The sequence below is a fragment of the Poecilia mexicana genome, unplaced genomic scaffold (assembly GCF_051168715.1).
Source record: "Poecilia mexicana isolate PSO_F unplaced genomic scaffold, ASM5116871v1 scaffold_1, whole genome shotgun sequence".
NCBI classification, from domain to species: domain Eukaryota; kingdom Metazoa; phylum Chordata; class Actinopteri; order Cyprinodontiformes; family Poeciliidae; genus Poecilia; species Poecilia mexicana.
The window spans coordinates 16,518,667-16,539,088 of NW_028263370.1; the positions used below are offsets into that span (position 1 = coordinate 16,518,667).

The 20,422-nt window shown below is 38.6% G+C and overlaps 1 protein-coding gene across 2 annotated transcripts in view; it reads left to right on the top strand.

The window, feature by feature from the left end:
* LOC106917322 (myosin-9-like) overlaps nucleotides 1-20,235 on the top strand; it is a 34,168-nt gene extending 13,933 nt beyond the window's left edge. For both annotated transcript variants that reach the window (XM_014986193.2, XM_014986195.2), the window contains 30 exons: nucleotides 46-240; nucleotides 2,689-2,862; nucleotides 2,974-3,147; nucleotides 4,123-4,237; nucleotides 4,849-5,033; nucleotides 5,126-5,247; nucleotides 5,944-6,013; nucleotides 6,096-6,256; nucleotides 6,355-6,463; nucleotides 7,777-7,908; nucleotides 7,992-8,198; nucleotides 9,063-9,200; nucleotides 9,296-9,419; nucleotides 10,378-10,549; nucleotides 10,636-10,848; nucleotides 11,605-11,749; nucleotides 11,832-12,038; nucleotides 12,541-12,645; nucleotides 12,880-13,032; nucleotides 13,598-13,846; nucleotides 14,282-14,494; nucleotides 14,572-14,784; nucleotides 15,694-15,855; nucleotides 15,932-16,060; nucleotides 17,076-17,164; nucleotides 17,619-17,742; nucleotides 17,828-18,036; nucleotides 18,113-18,221; nucleotides 18,711-18,883; nucleotides 19,461-20,235. In XM_014986193.2, the coding sequence (XP_014841679.2) occupies nucleotides 46-240; nucleotides 2,689-2,862; nucleotides 2,974-3,147; nucleotides 4,123-4,237; nucleotides 4,849-5,033; nucleotides 5,126-5,247; nucleotides 5,944-6,013; nucleotides 6,096-6,256; nucleotides 6,355-6,463; nucleotides 7,777-7,908; nucleotides 7,992-8,198; nucleotides 9,063-9,200; nucleotides 9,296-9,419; nucleotides 10,378-10,549; nucleotides 10,636-10,848; nucleotides 11,605-11,749; nucleotides 11,832-12,038; nucleotides 12,541-12,645; nucleotides 12,880-13,032; nucleotides 13,598-13,846; nucleotides 14,282-14,494; nucleotides 14,572-14,784; nucleotides 15,694-15,855; nucleotides 15,932-16,060; nucleotides 17,076-17,164; nucleotides 17,619-17,742; nucleotides 17,828-18,036; nucleotides 18,113-18,221; nucleotides 18,711-18,883; nucleotides 19,461-19,569 (4,680 nt within the window). In that variant the 3' untranslated portion in view covers nucleotides 19,570-20,235. The remainder of the gene's footprint in view (nucleotides 1-45; nucleotides 241-2,688; nucleotides 2,863-2,973; nucleotides 3,148-4,122; nucleotides 4,238-4,848; nucleotides 5,034-5,125; nucleotides 5,248-5,943; nucleotides 6,014-6,095; nucleotides 6,257-6,354; nucleotides 6,464-7,776; nucleotides 7,909-7,991; nucleotides 8,199-9,062; nucleotides 9,201-9,295; nucleotides 9,420-10,377; nucleotides 10,550-10,635; nucleotides 10,849-11,604; nucleotides 11,750-11,831; nucleotides 12,039-12,540; nucleotides 12,646-12,879; nucleotides 13,033-13,597; nucleotides 13,847-14,281; nucleotides 14,495-14,571; nucleotides 14,785-15,693; nucleotides 15,856-15,931; nucleotides 16,061-17,075; nucleotides 17,165-17,618; nucleotides 17,743-17,827; nucleotides 18,037-18,112; nucleotides 18,222-18,710; nucleotides 18,884-19,460) is intronic.
* Nucleotides 20,236-20,422: the final 187 nt, after the last annotated feature.

Sequence of the window (20,422 nt, forward strand, 5' to 3'; positions counted from 1 at the left end):
GTTGAGGCTCCTCTCTGTGACGAAGGTTTATGGTTTTGTCTTCAGGTTGGTAGGGATTATGTGCAGAAGGCCCAGACCCAGGAGCAGGCAGAGTTCGCCGTTGAGGCGCTGGCCAAAGCTTCGTATGAGAGGATGTTCCGCTGGCTGGTGATTAGGATCAACAAGGCTCTGGACAAGACGAAGAGGCAGGGAGCGTCCTTCATCGGCATCCTGGACATCGCTGGATTTGAGATCTTTGAAGTAATTACCTGACTAGTACACTTCTTTTTTGTTTGTTTGTCTGTATGAATTAAGCCTTCAACTAATTGGTTATCTGATTAAAAATACTGGCACATTTTTCTATATTTAACAATATAAATGCAGAAAACCTACAAATTTCTTTTTACCTCAGCATAGCATTCCTTTGTATGCCTGATTATTTTTAGGAAAGGAGCTAAAAACTTATTAGGGCTGATCTGCTTTTATCTTGATCAATCAAGTATATTAAAACGCTACTTAATGGAATATTTTTTTAGTTTTCGGAGAATTTGAGCTACGCTATTACTTTTACTAACAAATCTTATTAAAATGCAAAATATTTCTGCAGTTTAATTTAACAGGAAATGTAACATGAATATGTGTTGTTCTGACTCAAAAGCAGATTTGGATGCATCGTATTAATCAACCCCATCTAAGTACAGCAATAAGTTAAGTTGAATAAACTCAACCTTTTAGATTGCTGTCTATAAAAACCAGACTACTTGATCAGTAAATGCTGTGTGCTTAGTTTGTCTTGAAGGAAAACATTGACCTTTTTACATGCTTTAATTTTGGGAGGATGAATATTCATGACCTGCAAGTATTTTCAACTGGGGAGTTTTTGTTCCGCATGGTGAACAACTGGATCTCTCTTAATTCTTTCCAGACATAATCATAAAGTTTTGCTTAATAACGGTAATGCAGGTCTCACCTCACATGCAAACTACAAACATTTGCAAATGAGATGGTGTTGCTCCCCCACAGCCGAAACACCAGGAGTCAGTCCCTGAAGCTCCTGTTTGCCGATGTAACAGAGAAAAGAGAAAAGACTTCAGCCTTCATTTTTGTGCCACAATAACAAAGGAATCATTTGTGTTAATCTCTCTGCAGGGAATCGGAGCATTTAAATCTATTATTTTTAAACTGTTACAGATGGAAATCCATTATGTCAAACTTTCAGATCTCTAGATGGGCTGCACCTTAAAAAAATTAACTGAAGTAAATCAACATTAAGGTCATGCAAAATGAGTAAACGGTCGAAGTCTCTGATCTTTTGACTTGGATGCTGATTAAACATGGAGTTTGACTGCCTGGGCCAAACCTATTTGCTTTATGAGCTAAAGATGTTTTCCCACAGCTCAGTCAGATAAAATGGCTTCATGTTAACAAGACTGCTGCCTGTTACCCTGGATGATAAACAAACAAAAGAAACTCAATGATCTTCACCCATATTCAACTGTCTGGGGCCATTTAATTAATTTCATCTGAATCTATTAAAAACAAAATCATGTTAAGTGGTTTGGTCTGACACCAATGTTCATGCAGTCTGAACTTGAACAAAAAGCTGTAGGGCTACAGCTAACAGTTATTTTAGTAATTAATCTATCAATTCTGATAAATAGGATAAAAAAATCTCTCATTCTGCTTTTTTTTTTCCTTTAAACATTGTTAAAGTTGCAAACAATTAAAGTGGATGTATTGATGTGTTGTCGTTCTTGTACAACACTTTGGTGCAATTCTATACCTGTTTTAAAGTGCTATATGAATAAATTTGACATCGACATAAAGTCTTTAAAATAAAAAATTTTATTGCCTAAAATGGCATTTATTTAGTGAACACTTGATCATCTGGAGCTGAAAATGCTTCTAACATAAACGAGTGAAAAGCTGTTATTTCTGTTTAACTAAGCATTAACGTGTTGGAGGACCAATTTGTTTTTTTTTTATTAACCGATAAATAATTAGACAGCAAAAGGTGCTTAATAGGACATTTTTAACACATTTTATTGATTGACCATCCAGAAAACACTTTGCTGCAATCTTGTTTGTGCAGGAGGCTCCACTTCTGCTTTTCAAAGATATACGGCTGTGATGTTGAATCTATGCCACTTGGAATTCTGGGTAGAATATTTACAAAATTGTGTTGTGCGTTCAACAAAACGGGTTTTGAGCTTCAGATGCATCTAGTTTACATTCAGAGTAGAGATGCATCGAGGGCCCGTCATGGTGCGTTTTACATGTCTAGAGCGGCGCCACTTGAAACGTTTTGATGCGTCAAGAGCGGCCGACAAATAAGACAACGGAAAATGACTAGAGCGAGTCTGTCGCGCCCTCAACGCGCCTCCACATAGACTTGACTGTAAACCAGCGCCTGACGTATGAAACACGAGGTGTAGAGCAAAATGTCAAGCGTCTGTATTCACAGCGCAGACGCGTCAAACTTGACGAGTTTTTGATGCTCTCAACATGTTTGGTGTGAACGCACCGTAATAATTAACTGGATTGCACAATTGAATTGTTAATCTGATTAATCATCCCAGCCCTAGAAGGATGAATCCTGTTCAATTTCATATTGACCCGTCTTCACAAAGTATGGGGAAAATATTATTTTCTTATTGCACTATAAGCCTACAGCCCAGTTGAATTAACCAACTTAATTCCTTCCTGCAGCTGAACTCCTTCGAGCAGCTCTGCATCAACTACACCAACGAGAAGCTGCAGCAGCTCTTCAACCACACCATGTTCATCCTGGAGCAGGAGGAGTACCAGAGGGAGGGCATCGAGTGGAGCTTCATCGACTTTGGCCTGGACCTGCAGCCTTGCATCGACCTCATAGAAAAACCTGTATGACTTTTCTGCCTGAAGTCAAACTAACTGCACCGATGCTTTCAGTGTAGCGGTAGAAACCACAGCCTGTGTAGCTGTGGCAAAGATTCCTCTCTGTTTTTGTTCCAGAATGGTCCTCCAGGCGTCCTGGCCCTGCTGGACGAAGAGTGCTGGTTCCCTAAAGCCACCGACAAGTCGTTTGTGGAGAAGCTGGCTCAGGAGCAGGGAACTAATCCGAAGTTCGTTAAACCCAAGAAACTCAAAGATGACGCAGATTTCTGCATCATTCACTATGCAGGAAAGGTTCGATCATACATTTGTTCTTATTTCACCAAATATTTATCTGAAGATGAGCAAACTTGACAAATAGCCTAAAAATAAACCTTTTTAGATTAGATCGATTCATCTAATTGGCTAACGTAAAAGGGACCTAATATGCAAAATTAACTTTTTTCATGTTTTTGTTTTTCCACTTCGGTTTAAACTGCTTCCAAAAACAGCCAGTGTTTAAAGAAAACAATAAGTTTTTTTTGTGCCTGGAAAATTAGCCCTTTCAAAAACCTCACAGTTTAGTCGCAAATGATGAGCACTGAAACCATTACCTAGCAACCTCAGTGAAGGCCAGCCTGTCACCTAGCAACTAAGCAGTGTTCCAGAACATTTGGTCAGCTAGTCTTACTGCTGTACAATGGCTGCTTGAAAACAAAAGTGTTTAGTTGTCGACTTACCATCCTGCATTCTTGTTGGTTGTGCAGAAGGTTCCACTTCTGCTTTTCATGGATGTATGGCTGTATAATAGTACATCTGTTTCCAATTGCAAATGTAAACATTGAGTTGGGGGCATTTCCAGCAGCAGCTTATTTAGATTTAAAGTGATAAGAGGCCTTAAAACAGCTCATTCTGAAAGAATTTCAAAATGGGCACAACTGAGCAGACTGAAATCCAATTATCCAAGACAAAAATGTAATGAATCTATTTTGTTTAGCTCATGGACCTATCCTAACCTATTCAAGGGATGTTGAATAATCAGTCTCCTTGCAGCTCATGTACAAACAGAAAAGCAAGTCTGACATGTACCTGATCTCTTAGTTGCAGAGGTTGACAGACTTGATCGATCCTGTACCCTCGTAGTTCCTTATTTATTTTATTTTTTTATATATATATTCTGGTAACGGTACATAACTTCTCGCCCACAGTGAGGATTTATTAATCTAATGACAGGAACTGACTGCAGGGATAAAGATGATTCTTCTTTAACGCCAAATGTTTTCTCTGCAGGTGGATTACAAGGCAAACGAATGGTTGATGAAGAACATGGACCCCCTGAATGAGTGTGTGGCCACCCTGCTGAACCAGTCCACTGACAAGTTTATTGGCGACCTCTGGAGAGACGGTAAGCTGAGCGAAACGCCTCATTGTTTTGACTTAAAAGCTGCACATTGAGTGAACTTCAGACTTTTCAGTTTAAGGACTCTGGTGTTAACTGCTGAAAATGTTAACTGGTCAATTTTTCAAAAGTTACCTTTTGCTGCACATTGCAAGTCAGCAAAGACAAATTGAACTGTTTGGAAATAAGTCTAAATGCAAAAGAATGTGTTCTTGTGGAAGCTAAAGACTAACTAAACCCTAAAACGTTTTTTTTTTGTTTTGTTTTTTTTGCAGATAAAATGTGTAAATTGGTTCCTAAGGGTCAAATCATTATTTCTGTGCAAATTGACATTTTTGTGTAAATTTGTTAACTCTGCAATACTTGGGCTGAAACCTGTCTCCCCCATTAGGTTGGTGGGGGAAACTGCAGTCTAATTTTCTTATTGGTTACAACTTGATACAACAATGTCAGTTACTGCACAGTGATTGGTGCTTCACGAGTTCCTAATCTCTCCAATAACTCAGGAAAAAATGGCTAAATTTGTAACTAACAACTTTAAAATAAAGATGTTTTATTTGTGTAAAAGTGAAACTTTGCGTTTATTTTTATTTTTGCATGTCCTTGTGATTTTCCAGTGGACCGCATCGTTGGCCTGGATAAGGTTGCAGGAATGTCCGACTCGGGACCCTTTAAGACCCGTAAAGGCATGTTCCGCACGGTGGGCCAGCTGTACAAGGAGCAGCTGGGGAACCTCATGACCACGCTCAGGAACACCAACCCCAACTTTGTGCGCTGCATCATCCCTAACCACGAGAAGAAGGTACGACGTTGCTGCTTTGGCAACTCTCCAGGTGTTGCACTAATGATTATGCACAAATCCAAGTCCAGTTGTGATTCTTATTTTTTTGTCAGGCTGGTAAACTGGACTCTCACCTGGTTCTGGATCAGCTGAGTTGTAACGGCGTCTTGGAGGGAATTCGTATCTGCAGACAGGGCTTCCCCAACCGGATCGTCTTCCAGGAGTTCAGACAGAGGTGATGCTTTGGAAATTTACTTTAATATTTTGACTTTATCACTCTGTTAAATTAGACACGTTTATTGTTTTGGTGTATAAACAGGGTTAGGTTGGGAATGTCTGATGTAGCTTAAAAATAAAATCTTTTTTTCATACTATATCTGATTTTAATATCTTTTTTTCTTTCTTTTTTTTTTTTACATTTTACCTCCTCAAAAAAGATTACAAACAAAAAATATTTCCAAAAAATGACTTATTTCAATCACTCCTTCTGAGACATATTGGGTGTAATACTGGACAATATGGCATATTTGGACCAGACTAAGAATTTATATTACTAGAATAAAATCATATTGTCAGAATAAAGATAAAATTAAGACGTTCTGGTAAAATTTTAAGTCCTCATTAATGAGGGGGAAAAATTGAGATCTGATGTGAATAGCTCAGTCCATGTTTTTTTTTTTATTTATTTATTTTTTTTAAAAAACAGAAATAGTTGCTTTTTCAAGTGTTTCAAAGTCCTGCTACTGATAGTTAGTATAGTTAGACATATGAAAACCCAAGGAGTGCAAAAAAACAAAACAAGATTTTTTCCAAAAATTAAATCTTTAAAAATTGTACTAATTGATCAAATCTGCTAGTATTTATCAAAATGCACATCTGAAATGGCTTCCTTGTGTTTGGCATGAAGACTCTGGTTATTTTTGCGTTTCAGGTATGAAATCCTCACTCCAAATGCCATCCCAAAGGGTTTCATGGATGGAAAGCAAGCCTGCGTGCTCATGGTAATGTTTCCAGCTTCAGATGTCAGCGGTTTATTAAAATGTCATCAGTTAGCTCATGCTTCATTCATCCTGACCCAAACAGATTAAAGCCTTGGAGCTGGACCCCAACCTGTACCGAATCGGCCAAAGTAAAGTGTTCTTCCGAGCTGGAGTCTTGGCCCACCTGGAGGAGGAGAGAGACATGAAGATCACTGATGTGATCATGAGTTTCCAGGCCTGGTGCAGAGGATATGTAGCCCGAAAGTAAGAAAACATTGATATTTAAACTGTAATTCTTTACATACTTCTGCTTCCCAACGTTCTACTGAACAATAACTTCACGTTTCCGCCTATAATCCCAGAGCCTTTGCTAAGCGACAGCAGCATCTGACTGCCATGAAAGTCATCCAGCGAAACTGTGCAGCTTACCTCAAACTCAGGAACTGGCAGTGGTGGAGGCTTTTCACCAAGGTGAGATCGATGGAAACGGTTCGGTACCATCAAATGCAATTCAACCAGCACATCACCAAACATCTGGATCATTACAGGAATCTGGAGCGCAGCTTCCGTTTTATGACAGTCATTTTTAAAACTCTTTTCAAATTGTTCGTCAAACATCCAAAATGAGCAGCAAATTTTGCTAGACGATGACCCAGAAATGATTGCGATAAACGATAATGCTGGTTTTGAGACCTTCTGAGTAGAATAATGCAGGTTTGCTCTCTCAAAGATCAACAAACTCTTATTTTGAATGTTTAAAATATCTTGCAGTTCCAGTGTTGATGGTTGTTTAGAAAATTAAAAACAACCACCAAAAACAATAAATTGAAACAAAAGCTTTACAACTGAAACCATAAGTGAAATTGATCATGAAGCAGTTCAGTGTTTATTAGTGTCAGATAAATGTGGGAGCCAAAATGAGGCATATTAGAAAAACCCAACGCATCTTCACTTTCTTAAAGGTCCAATATATTTTATTTATTTATTTATTTATTAGCTAAAATCACTTGGTGAAAATAACTTTTAGCGTTGGAGGGGTATCCAAACTTTTTGTAACATGGGGCATAAATATCTAGTTGAAACTACTCCAAAAATTGTGACCAATTTTCTTTATAAGTGCAAAAACAAATTTTCTTCCTGCCAAGTAAATGATAAACTCAACCCACAATATTTTAATCAAATAATCAAAGCAATCTGATTTCTGTAAGTTATTGTAGAGAACAAAGAAAAGTGTCTTATAGATTTGTCAAATTTAAAAGAAAACAACAAAGCATTTTCCAGATTGATCAAATTTTAGATACGTTTTTGTCTTTTCAGAGACTTTTTTTTAAATGTTTCTTCATCTGAATTTTAGTAAAAGTCACTGGATGTTTTTGGTAGCTATCAATAAATTACATTAAATTGAAAACAATTGAATGAATACTTTGTGTTCCACCTTACATTTTGCATTTTTTATTGTATTTTTTATCAGCCTGCCATAAGTGAAAAACTTCAAATTTAGACTATCCTTGAAAAGCAATCAATGACCACCCAAAATTGGTCTGAGGGCTGCAAATGGCCCCCGAGCCATATGTTGGACACCCCTGACTTGGATGTTTATTTTAGGAAAATGACAAAAAGCAAGATGAGAAATGGATACAGTTCACTTTGCTCTGAACAAACCTATTATGATCAGGACTTGGGTATTAAAACTCTAGACATTTAAAGTGTGAAATACTGAAACTTTTTATGACCTTGTATTGCTTAAACTATCCATTTTTAAAGTTTTAAATGTTTCTCTCCAGGTGAAGCCTCTGCTCCAAGTGTCTCGGCAGGAGGAGGAGATGCTGGCTAAGGAAGAGGAGCTGCTCAAGGTGAAGGAGAAACAAATCCAAGTTGAGGAGCAGCTCAAAGAATTCGAGGCGAAGCAGCAACAGGTGAGTCTTTGCAATAGCTTGAAGTTTATTCTTAATTCAGAAGAGCCTGCGAGCGATAAACTGTCTGACGTGGCTCTGTGCAGCTGAGTGCAGAGAAGCAGGCCCTGCAGGAGCAGCTGCAGGCAGAGACGGAGCTGTGCGCCGAGGCTGAAGAGATGAGAGCCCGTCTGGCCACCAGGAAGCAGGAGCTGGAGGAGATCCTGCACGACATGGAGTCCCGGCTGGAGGAAGAGGAGGAGAGGGTCGTGCAGATGCAAACGGAGAAGAAGAAGATGCAGCAGAACATCACGGTCAGTCGACTGTAGAATACATGCTACACCTTTATGTGTAGGGCTGCAGCTAACAATTATTTTAGTTATTCAGAGAATCAATTCTAGTCTTTATGCAATATTAGAGGTACATTGAATTATGCAAATAATAGAGTTCCTTTTTAAAATAAAAACATTTTATTGCCTATAGTGTACACTTGATCATTAATAGCAAAAGATCCATCTACAGCTAAAAAATATTTATCAGCATGTGAAAATCTGATCTGTTTATTTTGGATCAACTGATTAATAATTGGATGGCAAAAGGTGCATAACAGGAGATTTTTATTTTTACAGAATTTGAACCAGGTGAAGCTAAAACTAAACCACTTAAAGTTCTGAATATAACATATTTACAAAGGATTTTTTTTATTTAATCCTATATATATATATATATATATATATATATATATATATATATATATATATATATATATATATATATATATATATATATTTGTACAGTACTCCACTTAAATATTGATCTATTAATAAATTGACTATAGTTTCATCATGATTAATTATTTCAGCAGCAATTTTTTTTAATTCACCAATTAGTGCATATAAAACTAACAAATATTGATCTACCAAATAACAAATAACCAACTGAATAAGAGAATGAACAACAAAAAGGAGGTAAATGTTAAAATGGATTTTAGACGGACAAAACATAACATAACCAAGTGTGTCACAAATGAAATGATTGTTTAGGATACTTTTTCTCTTAATTTTGGAAGCGTTCTCATTTTTATTTTTCCTTTTGTCTGATAGTCCCTGTTTTAATTCACGTATATTGACCGTTTGTGTATTTAAGCATTAACCTTTCTGCTAATTTTGCTCATCCAGGAGTTGGAGCAGCAGCTGGATGAGGAGGAGGCAGCCAGGCAGAAGCTTCAGATGGAGAAAGTCACCACAGATGCCAAACTGAAGAAAATGGAGGAAGACATCATTCTGCTGGACGACCAGAACAGCAAGCTCAACAAGGTTTCCGACTAAACGTCTCCTCGCACAGCAACATGGCGGTTAAAATGGTTTCTTTAATCACAGAATAATGGAGACCTCTTTACTTGTAACTTCAGGAAAAGAAACTGCTCGAGGAGAGGATCTCTGAGTTCACCATCAATCTGGCTGAGGAGGAGGAGAAGTCCAAAAGCTTGCAGAAGCTCAAGAATAAACACGAAACCATGATCACTGATTTAGAAGGCAAGTGTTGGGATGCAAACAATTAAGTGATTTTATTGTTTAATGGTTTATTAGATTAAAATTAGTTCCAATTGGTTAACTAATAAAGTCCAGTTAGACCTTCTTTTAGTGTTGTAGTTTGGTCGCCGTCCAGCAGAGGGCGCCACTGCTCATCCTTAAGCGGAGCTTGCTGAGACAGGCGAAAAAATGGAGGCCAAATCAGAACGGGAAAGACGGAGACGGATTTTACACCGTTGTAAGGTGTAAAATGCACTTTGAGATTTATTTTATTTTTTTTTTTTAAATATAAACACTCTATAAACTCCTTAAGTTATTACCTTATTAGCGCTCATTTAGCCGAACGCTACATGACGGAGCAGCACCAACTTCTCAACCAAAAATTACTGACGTGATGACGGAAAAGCAGCTGGAATAATGCAGAAAAATTGCAACATGATGGGGAAAAGGGTGGTACATGATGCCAATAAGCTGAGGTCGAGGATTGTGAGTTAAAACTTAATGGAGTGAAGTTTTAATCTCCTTTTAAGAACACAAACAGACAGTATTCTGTGTGATCAGCTCTCTGCTCATGAACAATTAAGGTTTTTTTTTATCTGTAACTTTTCTCCATCAACCTAAGAGTTCCCTTTTTGTTCTAGTAGTTTATATGTCCAAGTTTAATAATGTAAATACCACACATTTGTTTGTTCAGTCAGTATTTAGCACAGCTGACACAAATTATGTTACAACTTATTTTTTAAATTTGGCATATGATTAAATTTGCTCTTTGATATGGAAGGACTTTGATCTCTTGATTTAAAACTCTCTTGGCCCTTGTCAATTAATCATGATTAATTGACAAGATCAAGAGATCAACTATTAAATTAACTAAACTTCCTAGTTTGAGATTTTTTAAAAAATTATTAGTTGCTTTATGTTTTCAGTGACGTTGAGTTTTTTTTATTTTTATGACGTTCAGATCGTTTGAGGAAAGAGGAAAAAATGCGCCAGGACCTGGAGAAAAACCGCCGTAAGCTTGAGGGAGACTCCACTGAGCTCCATGACCAGATCGCAGACCTGCAGGCCCAGATCGCCGAGCTCCGGGCTCAGCTGGCGAAGAAGGAGGAGGAACTCCTGGCTGCCTTAGCCAGGTCGGACAAAACCCTAAACTTTCACTGCAGCAAACCGTAAATCTGCAGCTTTTTAAATTAACCCTGCTTTGTCGTTGCAACACCAGAATCGAGGAGGAGGCTGCGGCGAAGAACACGGCCCAGAAGAAGATCAGGGAGCTGGAGGCGCAGATCTCCGAGCTGCAGGAGGACCTGGAGCTGGAGCGGCAGGCCCGATCCAAGGCCGAGAAACAGCGCCGGGACCTGGGAGAGGAGCTGGAGGCGCTGAAGACGGAGCTGGAGGACACGCTGGACACCACAGCTGCTCACGTGGAGCTCAGGTAATCACACAGTGCGTACACAAGCATGATTGATGGCGCAAAGGCCTGGTTCTGATTACTTGTCTCAGACTGATCTCATCTGTAGTGGTCTGTGGAAATTCTGAAAGTAGTTCAGAAAGCAGTAAATTAGTAGAAAGTAGAAAATTTTTCTGGAAATTTTTCAGAAAAAATCAAAAAAAGATTTTCAGATTTTTTTTCAAATCTGAAAAATGTTAAGAGGAGCTTAACATTTTTCAGATTTGTCTCATAGCTTGCTGCCATGACATAGTGATGGTTTTTAACGTGACAATTAAGAAAACAAAAAATCTTGCAACTTTTTTCGACTGGAAATTCCCATAAAATCAAAAGACGCTTCACACAGCATTTTTTTTTTTAGCTAATCTATAATTGTCAGTTAACTGCCAATTTTCTGCAAAGCTGGTCAAAATCAATGAATTTAAGTGACTGCCAACTCCCACCTGCAGGTGGCAGTATTTGATACACATGTACAGTCGTATAAAAGTGCAAATCTTGCAAAATTTCAAAACTGGCACCAAAAAAATCAGCATTTTTGATTGTAAAAAATATCACATACCAACATAAAATCTTGGTGAGACTGATCAATATGAAATGATATTCCATAATTAATTTTGAGAAGTACTTATTGATTAGACTTTTTTTGTTTTACATCTACAGTATACATTTTGGCACAACTGGCCACTTGAGAACATTTATTATCTTAATCCAAAATGAAAATGAGTTTGACCTCTGCTTCAGGGCCAAGCGTGAGAGTGAAGTCGCTCAGCTGAAGAAGACTCTGGAGGACGAAGCAAAGACTCACGAGCAGCAGATGGCCGACATGAGGCAAAAACACAACCAGGCGTTTGAAGAGCTTAACGAACAACTGGACCAGGCCAAGAGGGTAAGAATCACAACCGCACAAGGAGGAAAGCTGCCGCCAAACATTTTAAAACACACCTCAGTAATCTGAGTCACGTCTGCAGAACAAGATGTCGATGGAGAAAGCCAAGCAGGCCCTGGAGAGCGAGTGGAACGAGCTACAGATCGAGCTGAAGAATCTGACCCAAAGCAAAGGCGACTCTGAACACCGACGCAAGAAGGCTGAGGCGCAGGTCCAGGAGCTGCAGATCAAATTTGGAGAAAGTGAGCGACAGAGGCACGAGCTCGCCGATAAGATGACCAAGATGCAGGTATGAGCTGATTGAGATGGATCCGTTAAAAGAGCGAGATATTTACTAGAAGTAGGTTAAACCAAAGGTTTACAAACTTTCCCATGCAAACACACAATGCTGCAAATTATGTAAAGAAACATTGAATTTTACTTTTATTCCCTTTCAATAATTATTACATTCATTTAGCATAAATGCTGCATCATACCTTCTGATTGTAGTTGGTAACGAGTTCAGTGGTGGAAAATATTATCAGGTTTTATATTAATTTGATGTTGAATATTGTCACGTTCCTAAAATTATGGTGATTTTTTTAAATTGCTTTTTTTATGTTTTATTATTTATTTTTTTCAAAAATCACTTTTGGTAAAAAAATAATTACTTGGACCATTATGCTAGGAATGGGACAATATATTACCAGATAAAATTTTCCACCACAATACCTCTTTGGATAAGAAAATATGAAATATCTTTATATTAATCCCATCAGAAAAAGTGATTTAACATTTTTAACGTCTTGCAGACTGAGCTGGACAGCATCAACGGGCTTCTGAGTGCAGCTGAGGGCAAAAACATCAAATCCAGCAAAGACCTTTCTACTGTGGAGTCTCAGCTGCAGGACACTCAGGTACGGCGACTGTCTGAGTTCCTGAAAACTTCTCATTTAAAGCATCATTGAGCTGTGGGGAAATAGCACTGTTGGTATTATTTAGTATTTTTGTTTCTACCCTTGGTTTGAAATTGGAAATGTGTTTATCTCTTATGTCTAGAAAATTTAAAGCCAGCAGAGTCCTTGTAAAAGAAACTCGAAGGTTTCACCCATCTTCAGTTTTCTGAACTTGCGATCTTTTCTAAACTCCAGGAGCTTCTCCAAGAGGAAACCCGACAGAAACTCTCCCTCACCTCCCGCCTGAAGCAGATGGAGGAAGAGCAGAATAACCTGCGGGAGATGCTGGAGGAAGAAGAGGAGAGCAAGAAGAACGTGGAGAGACAGGTCACCTCTCTGCAGACCCAGGTTTGTCCACAGAGCCGCTCAATCATGATCTTGATCAAAAGTACAGAAGATACGACGGCGTAGCAGGCCGATTGTAGAAAAACTCAGAATTCTGCGGAAAAACAGTTTAAATTTTTTGCTTTTATTTTTTTCGGTTGCCCTAATCCTCTTTCTACAGTGGTATATTGTAGGTAGAAAAGTACATTTCTGCCAAAAATGTTCAGGAATTGAGATTAGTTTTACATATTTTATAGAAAAAAACTTCTAAATTTCTGAGCTCACTCAAAATGTTTGACTTTTCAAGCTCAGAAAATGTCCGGTTGTTTTTTTTTCTAGAAAATGTAAAATTTAATCAAAAAAAATTTAACATTTTTGGCTGTTGGAGCTTAGAAGTGTTTTTTTTATTTTTTAGAAACAAAATACTCCGGAAAATTTCTCAGAATATGTAGACTTTTTTGTTGCAGAATTTTGACTTTAATTTTCTGAGCTCAAAAGTTGGAATTTTAAGTCTTTTCTTTTTTATTGACCCTAATCCTCTTCTGTACAAAAGACCTAAAACTCGCCACCATTTTTTCTTATTCTTTAGCTGGCCGAGATGAAGAAGAAGGTGGAACAAGAGGCCGTTTCGCTGGAGGGCGCTGAGGAAGGCCGCAAGAAGCTCCAGAGGGAGATGGACAACATCGTTCAGCAGCTGGAGGAGAAGACGTCCGCCTACGACAAACTGGACAAGACGAAGACCCGTCTGCAGCAGGAGCTGGACGATCTGCTGGTGGACCAGGACCACCTGAGGCAGATCGTCTCCAACCTGGAGAAGAAGCAGAAGAAGTTTGACCAGGTAAATGCATCGAGTGAGGCTTTGGGAGCAAAATTTATGTTTGGCTGGAAGAAAAAAACCTCTTCAAGTAAATTTAACTAAAGGTAGAAAAGCAGAAACTAAAACATTTAAAGTGTAACTAACCCTAAATAACATATTTGAACAGTTTAACAGCAAAAAACCCCAGTTGATTTGGAACTTAGTTGCATTTTAAGAATGGGGAAAACCATATTTTACACATCCATAATAAAAAAATAACAAAAAATCTTTGACACTCCACAGAACAGCTGGATTTGTACTAGGACTAAGTCACACATTGACTTTTGAGGATATTTCTGAAAATGGTTGTACTGGGTTTTATTTTGGGCGTCGGAGTAAAGGAGTTTGAATAAAAAAGGGATGATGCATGTTTGAAAAAATAATTTAAACATCCTCCCAATTCTTCTTGCTGTTTAGATGTTGGCAGAGGAGAAAGCCATCTCCACTCAGTATGCAGAGGAGCGCGACAAAGCCGAGGCTGAAGCCAGGGAGAAGGAGACGCGCGCGCTCAACCTGGCCCGCGAGCTCGAGACCATGACGGGCCTGAAGGACGAGCTGGACCGCGCCAACAAGCTGCTGAAAGCCGAGATGGAGGACCTGGTCTCCTCTAAGGACGATGTGGGCAAGAACGTGAGTTCTGCTGCTTCCGCAAACTTTTGCAGCTACGTTTCTCATTGAGGTTGGAGCTCACTGGCAACAATGTGCAGGTCCATGAGCTGGAGAAGTCGAAACGCGCCATGGAGCAGCAGCTGGAGGAGATGAAGCTTCAGGTGGAGGAGATGGAGGACGAGCTGCAGCTCACAGAGGACGCCAAGCTGCGTCTGGAGGTCAACATGCAGGCCATGAAGGCCCAGTTTGAACGAGACCTGCAGGGCAGAGACGAGCAGGGAGAGGAGAGGAGGAAGCAACTCGTCAAGCAGGTACAACCGTGAGATTTCAGCTGTAAACAGCTTTAAAGTGTAGATAAACTTCATCCTTCAAGTCCTATCTTTTTTCATATTTCCCATTAGACACTTGAATGTCAGGATGACTGTCATTTTTCAAGATGGCTGCCATTTTGAGCCCTTTAAATCGGTTATTGTCGTAGAACGTTACCCATTTTCATAACTTGGATGAACTGTGTTGCATTTAATTTTGATTTTAAAGTAAATGACACAAAATCATAAATAGACTTTTCTGTTTGAGTCTCACACCAGTCATCAACTGGAAGGATGTGACGCAGATGGTTAATGTTTTGCATTTAGTGGTTTAGCACTTGCTTCCACCAATTTTTCTGTTTAGCTGTTTAGCATTAGCAGAGCTAAGAATCGTTAACAAATTAGTGGCTACTGATCCACTGGTGGCAACTACTGCATTTTTTAGTGCTAGCGTAGATTCTCTATTATATCCAGGGTGGCCATTTTGAAAAATGTCTGCCAGAAAAAGAAAACGCAAGATAAAGAAAATGTATGTGATTTCTATGGTTCAAATTATGTTGCTTATCATTTGCCACCAAATACATTCATCTAATTGGAAATTTTAGTGGAAAACATAATTTATAACCATGGTGGCCATCTTGACAAAAAATAAATTATCAGCAAATATATTTTCTGTGCATCTAATTACGTATGGTGTGATGATATGAAATATGAATATTGGCAAATTTAGTGCAAAAATTAACTTTCCTTGACTGCAATGGCGGCCATCTTGAATTGAATTTTTCAGGTTCTAATTTGTGCCCAGTTTGGATCTCGTACCTACAGTTTCATCTGCTGCTGAAACTGGGAACAAGCGGCTGAATTATCCCTTCATTCTTTGCGTTTTGATTAAAACCCGTTTTGCTCTTCGAGGTGCGTGAGATGGAGTTGGAGCTGGAGGACGAACGCAGGCAGCGCACCCAGGCTCTCTCTGCCAAGAAGAAACTCGAGCTGGACCTGGCGGACCTGGAAGCTCAGATCGACCAGGCGAACAAAGGACGCGATGACGCGCTGAAGCAGCTGAAGAAGCTCCAGGTAGACGATGTCTGAGCCGGAAGTGGATAAATTGACGATCTGTGATTGGCTTGCGTGTTGACATGGTTCTTTTTAGACCCAAATGAAAGATCTGCTGAGGGAGTTGGAGGAACTCCGTCTGGCCAGAGACGAGGCCGTCAACCAGACCAAAGAGACGGAGAGGAAGCTGAAGGCCATGGAGGCCGACGCCCTGCGCTTCCAGGAGGTAAACGACGATCCTTCCCTCAAAATTAAACTCAATTTAACAAAGTATTCATATCCATGAGATTTTTCACATTCTAGTCGGATTACAACCTCAAGGAGGCGGATTTTATGTGGTCGAACACAAAGTAGGACAAAAACTGAAAAAACACAAAATATTATCCAGTATTTGTGTACAATTATCTTATTTCAAGAACTTTTCAGAACAATTATAGTAGGTTGATTAAAGTTGATGATTCCTTAATAATCCAAAGACATTTTGGCTTAAAATATGTAAAAGTTTTCTGCATGTTTTAAAGTAAAATATATCCTTTAAATATAGAGACTGGCTAAGTTTATAATTTTTTTCCACAATAGGATAGTTTTACAGAAACTACTTGTTTTAAAAGGATAAATCTGTGTTTTGCTTTTCTGGAATAAGTGAGCATGATATTTATAAACAGATTGCTTTAAACAAAGCTAAACTATGAATCCTTAATATACAAGATAAGAAGATGCACTCTGTATTTTTTGTTTGTATTTTTAAAAATTATTTGACAATGGTTTACAGAAGGCGCTTTAAATGGTCGACTAAGACTGCATGATCAGGAAAAATGTAATTTGTGATACACTTGCTAAAAATTACAAAGATTTCATACACTGAGCCGTTCCAACGTCATGCATTGTTTTCATCAATTTTCTATCCAATCTAGTGGCAAAGTAAGTTTTATCTCACCGAGACGTTCACTTTACAAAAAAATCCAAAGAAATTTGTTCCCATTTGATCCAATAACGGATATTTGACAAATAGGACAGTTGGTAAAAAAGCAGTTTTAAGTTTCTTATGCATTAAATTTCCCCCCAAATAAAAGTTTCTCAAGCTTTGATGCATATTGAGCTTTGCAGTTAGGGTGGGAATGTAGAGTTTTATTAAAGAAAACTTGAGTTTTGACAGAATCTGCCACACTGCTGGTATTGGTTTGCTCCAGCAGCTTGTACAGCATGAAATATTTATTTTTTGTGTGTTTGGTTTCCATCAGGAGCTGGCCACTGCTGACCGACTGAAGAGGCAGCTTCAGACTGAGAGGGACGAACTCCAGGATGAGATCAACAGCAGCAACACAAAGAAGTAAGCGCACAGACACAGGTTTTATTAAATTAACCTTTTGTTTTTTGCAACATATTCACAACAGGAAATTGGTTATTGGTTTGTTGTAATATGACTTTATTATCATAATACTGACTTTATTCTTATAATTTTATTTTCTTGGCATGGCTCTAATACTCCATTGTGTAAACGTATGGATGCACTACCCACTGAAAGTATTACACACACAACTATATTGAAAACATTTTTTGAAAACGTCATTTGAATTACTTTGTAGTTCATATAAATTTTCTTTTTACTAATTAAAATACCAAAATTTGCTCATGACTTTATATTTTTTTCATCCATTTGACATAATACTCAGTACTTGAGTTGCTTTTTTTTAACCATGATTTTTAAATCTTGAGTACCTTTTACTTGAGTAAAATGTTTGGGTGCTCTACCTGCTTGATTAAAAATAATTTTCTCCTGGCAGTTCTGTGCTGACGGATGAGAAGAGGAGGCTGGAAACTCGCATCGCTCAGCTGGAGGAGGAACTGGATGAAGAACATCTGAACACCGAGATGGTTAATGAGCGTGTGAAGAGAATGACGATGCAGGTAAGATCACCAGATGGAGGAAAATCATCATTACTACTACTTCATATTTTAAATTTAAATCTGTCCTGCATGTCTGTGACCTCAGACCGATCAGCTGACCACAGAGCTGACTTCGGAGCGCAGCAACTCCCAGCAGCTAGAGGGCGCTCGCTCCCAGCTTGACCGCCAGAACAAGGAGCTGAAGCTGAAGCTGCAGGAGCTTGAGGTCACCATCAAGTCAAAGTACAAGTCCTCCATCACCTCACTGGAGGCCAGGATCGCTCAGCTGGAGGAGCAGCTGGATGTGGAGTCCAAGTGAGTGGCAGTTCAACAGCTTTTATTTTTATTTTTACACGTTTTGCTCCTTCATGGTGGATGCCTTGTGTTTCAGGGAGCGTCAGCAGGCCTCCAGGCTGGTCAGGAGGACGGAGAAGAAACTCAAGGAGGTGATGTTGCAGGTTGATGATGAACGACGCAACACAGATCAATACAAAGACCAGGCAAGTTCTTCCAGATTTCCTGTTCACGATAAAATGTGCATTTATTTGAATTTTTTTTGCAGCTTCATCTATAGTTGCGACTCAATTTGTAAAAGTCGCTCAGAGCTGGTGAATCGTCCCTCAACCGGTTAATGTTGGAAAATCTGATTTTTTTTTTTTTTTTTTTTTTCTCCTGATAATTCTTATTGATGCATTTCTTTCAGTCTGTAAATGCATCAACAAATGGCAGGTTTTCACTTCTACTAGTACCTCTAAAAAATTCAAATGATAAAAAAGAAAGTTATGTAAAAGTGCAATATATTCCAGGCTTTTGTTTCTTGTAATTTTAATCATTATTTCTCACAGATGATGTCCATAATGACGGTTCCTTTCTTGGAAATTTGAAAATGGCAATACCTTTAATGATTCTTTAATAGCGCTTTTCTAAACAGTGACACTAAAAAAAAAAAACACAAACATAATTTCTTACCGACGTCTCTCTTTCTGTAGGTGGAGAAGACGAACAGCCGGATGCGTCAACTGAAGCGGCAGCTTGAGGAAACGGAGGAGGAGCTGACGAGGGCCAACGTTTACCGCAGGAAGCTGCAGAGGGACCTGGAAGATGCCACGGAGTCGGCTGACCTGATGAACCGCGAAGTCAGCACTCTGAAGAGCAAGCTCAGGTACGGCCGTTCCTCAGACATGAGGTCAAAGGGCATTTCTCTGATGGAGTAGGCCTGACTTTAATAAATGGAAATGGAGCATTTACAAAAATAAACGCAAAGCTTATGAAGGCAGTTGAACAAACCACAGAACTCCTAATTTGAATTTTATAAAATTTTGCATTGTTTAATTGTCATGCCTAGATTTGTCATAAGTTGTTGGACAATAAATTATCCCAGAAGTTATTGCGATAAACGATCTTATTGTTTTAATGGTAATGGCAGAATAGTGCAAGAACACATTCTCAAAGATCAATAAACTTTAAATTTTAATATTTAACATTGGAACTGGAAGACATTTTAAATATCCAAAATAAATGCATAAATAAAATAAATTGTGAAGTCTGTAAACAAATTGCCCTTCAAAAAGTGCTTAGTTGAGACCAAAGGACCAGGCTGAAGATTTTTGTCTTCCAGTTTTTGGAAAGAAACAATCATGCAAATGAAAATTCCTGATCTTGTTTTAATTTATCTTGCCACATTAGTCTGCTACTGTTATGTCTCTGTGGCTCGTTTAGCCTCTTAATTTTCTTTGCAGACGTGGAGATTTGCCCTTCAACATGCGGGTCGGTTTGAGTCGCACCACTCACGACACAGACGACGACGTGGAAGTGTCAACCGACATTACCGAGCCTGCAGCCGAGTGAGCGGAGCCGGACGGCCAAAAGGGAAACAAAGCGATGAAACGTTAGCCTTACATTTACCTTTTTACATGCAACTGGCCAAAATGTCTCTAAAATTATGCAGTATATTTTTAATGAGAAGCTTCAGATACTTTTCCTGCCTATTTTTCTACTTAAAGTTTATATTGTACTGTTAAAACAAAGTTTTTGTAAAATGTCATCACAATTTCAAAAATTTCTTTTTGAACTTTTTTTCTGGATATATAACGGTTATAGCCACTCCAAATTTCTACCTGTACTGTAGGTTTCTCCTCAGTCTGTTACAAAAATGACGCAACAAACGCCCATGATTGGAAAATGGGCGTTTGTTAATAATTAACTAAGTTTCCAGTAGTTAATAAATTGACACATTTTGTACTGTCATCTGTCTGGATGCTGTATTGTCCAACTGTGTTGCTTATTAGTTACAGGTGATGGGTTGTTTTATTGCTTCACTGTATTATTTTCACAGTAATGGACTGCGTTTCTGCCAGTACTTTTGTCTCCTAATTCAAACTTCATGTTTTTGTGTAACGCCCTGCCACAGCATTTTCAGATGAGTTATTAATTTGCATGTTACTGATCCCGTGGGTGTAAGGCTAATCTGTTTTTATGAACTGCCTTAATGGAATAAAGTAAGGAATGCATTCATATCTTTGTCTCTTCTGTTCATTATTCTTATTTAGAGATTTTGGTTTTATTTGCAGCATTCAGTATGGATTCCTACAAATCTAACTTAGAATGATATTCTCATGGATTACTGTTTGTTTTTGCTTTTTTGTTTTGAGAGAGATCTGATTTCTGGCCAAGATTTTGGTATCAGTTCAAATATTTTTTC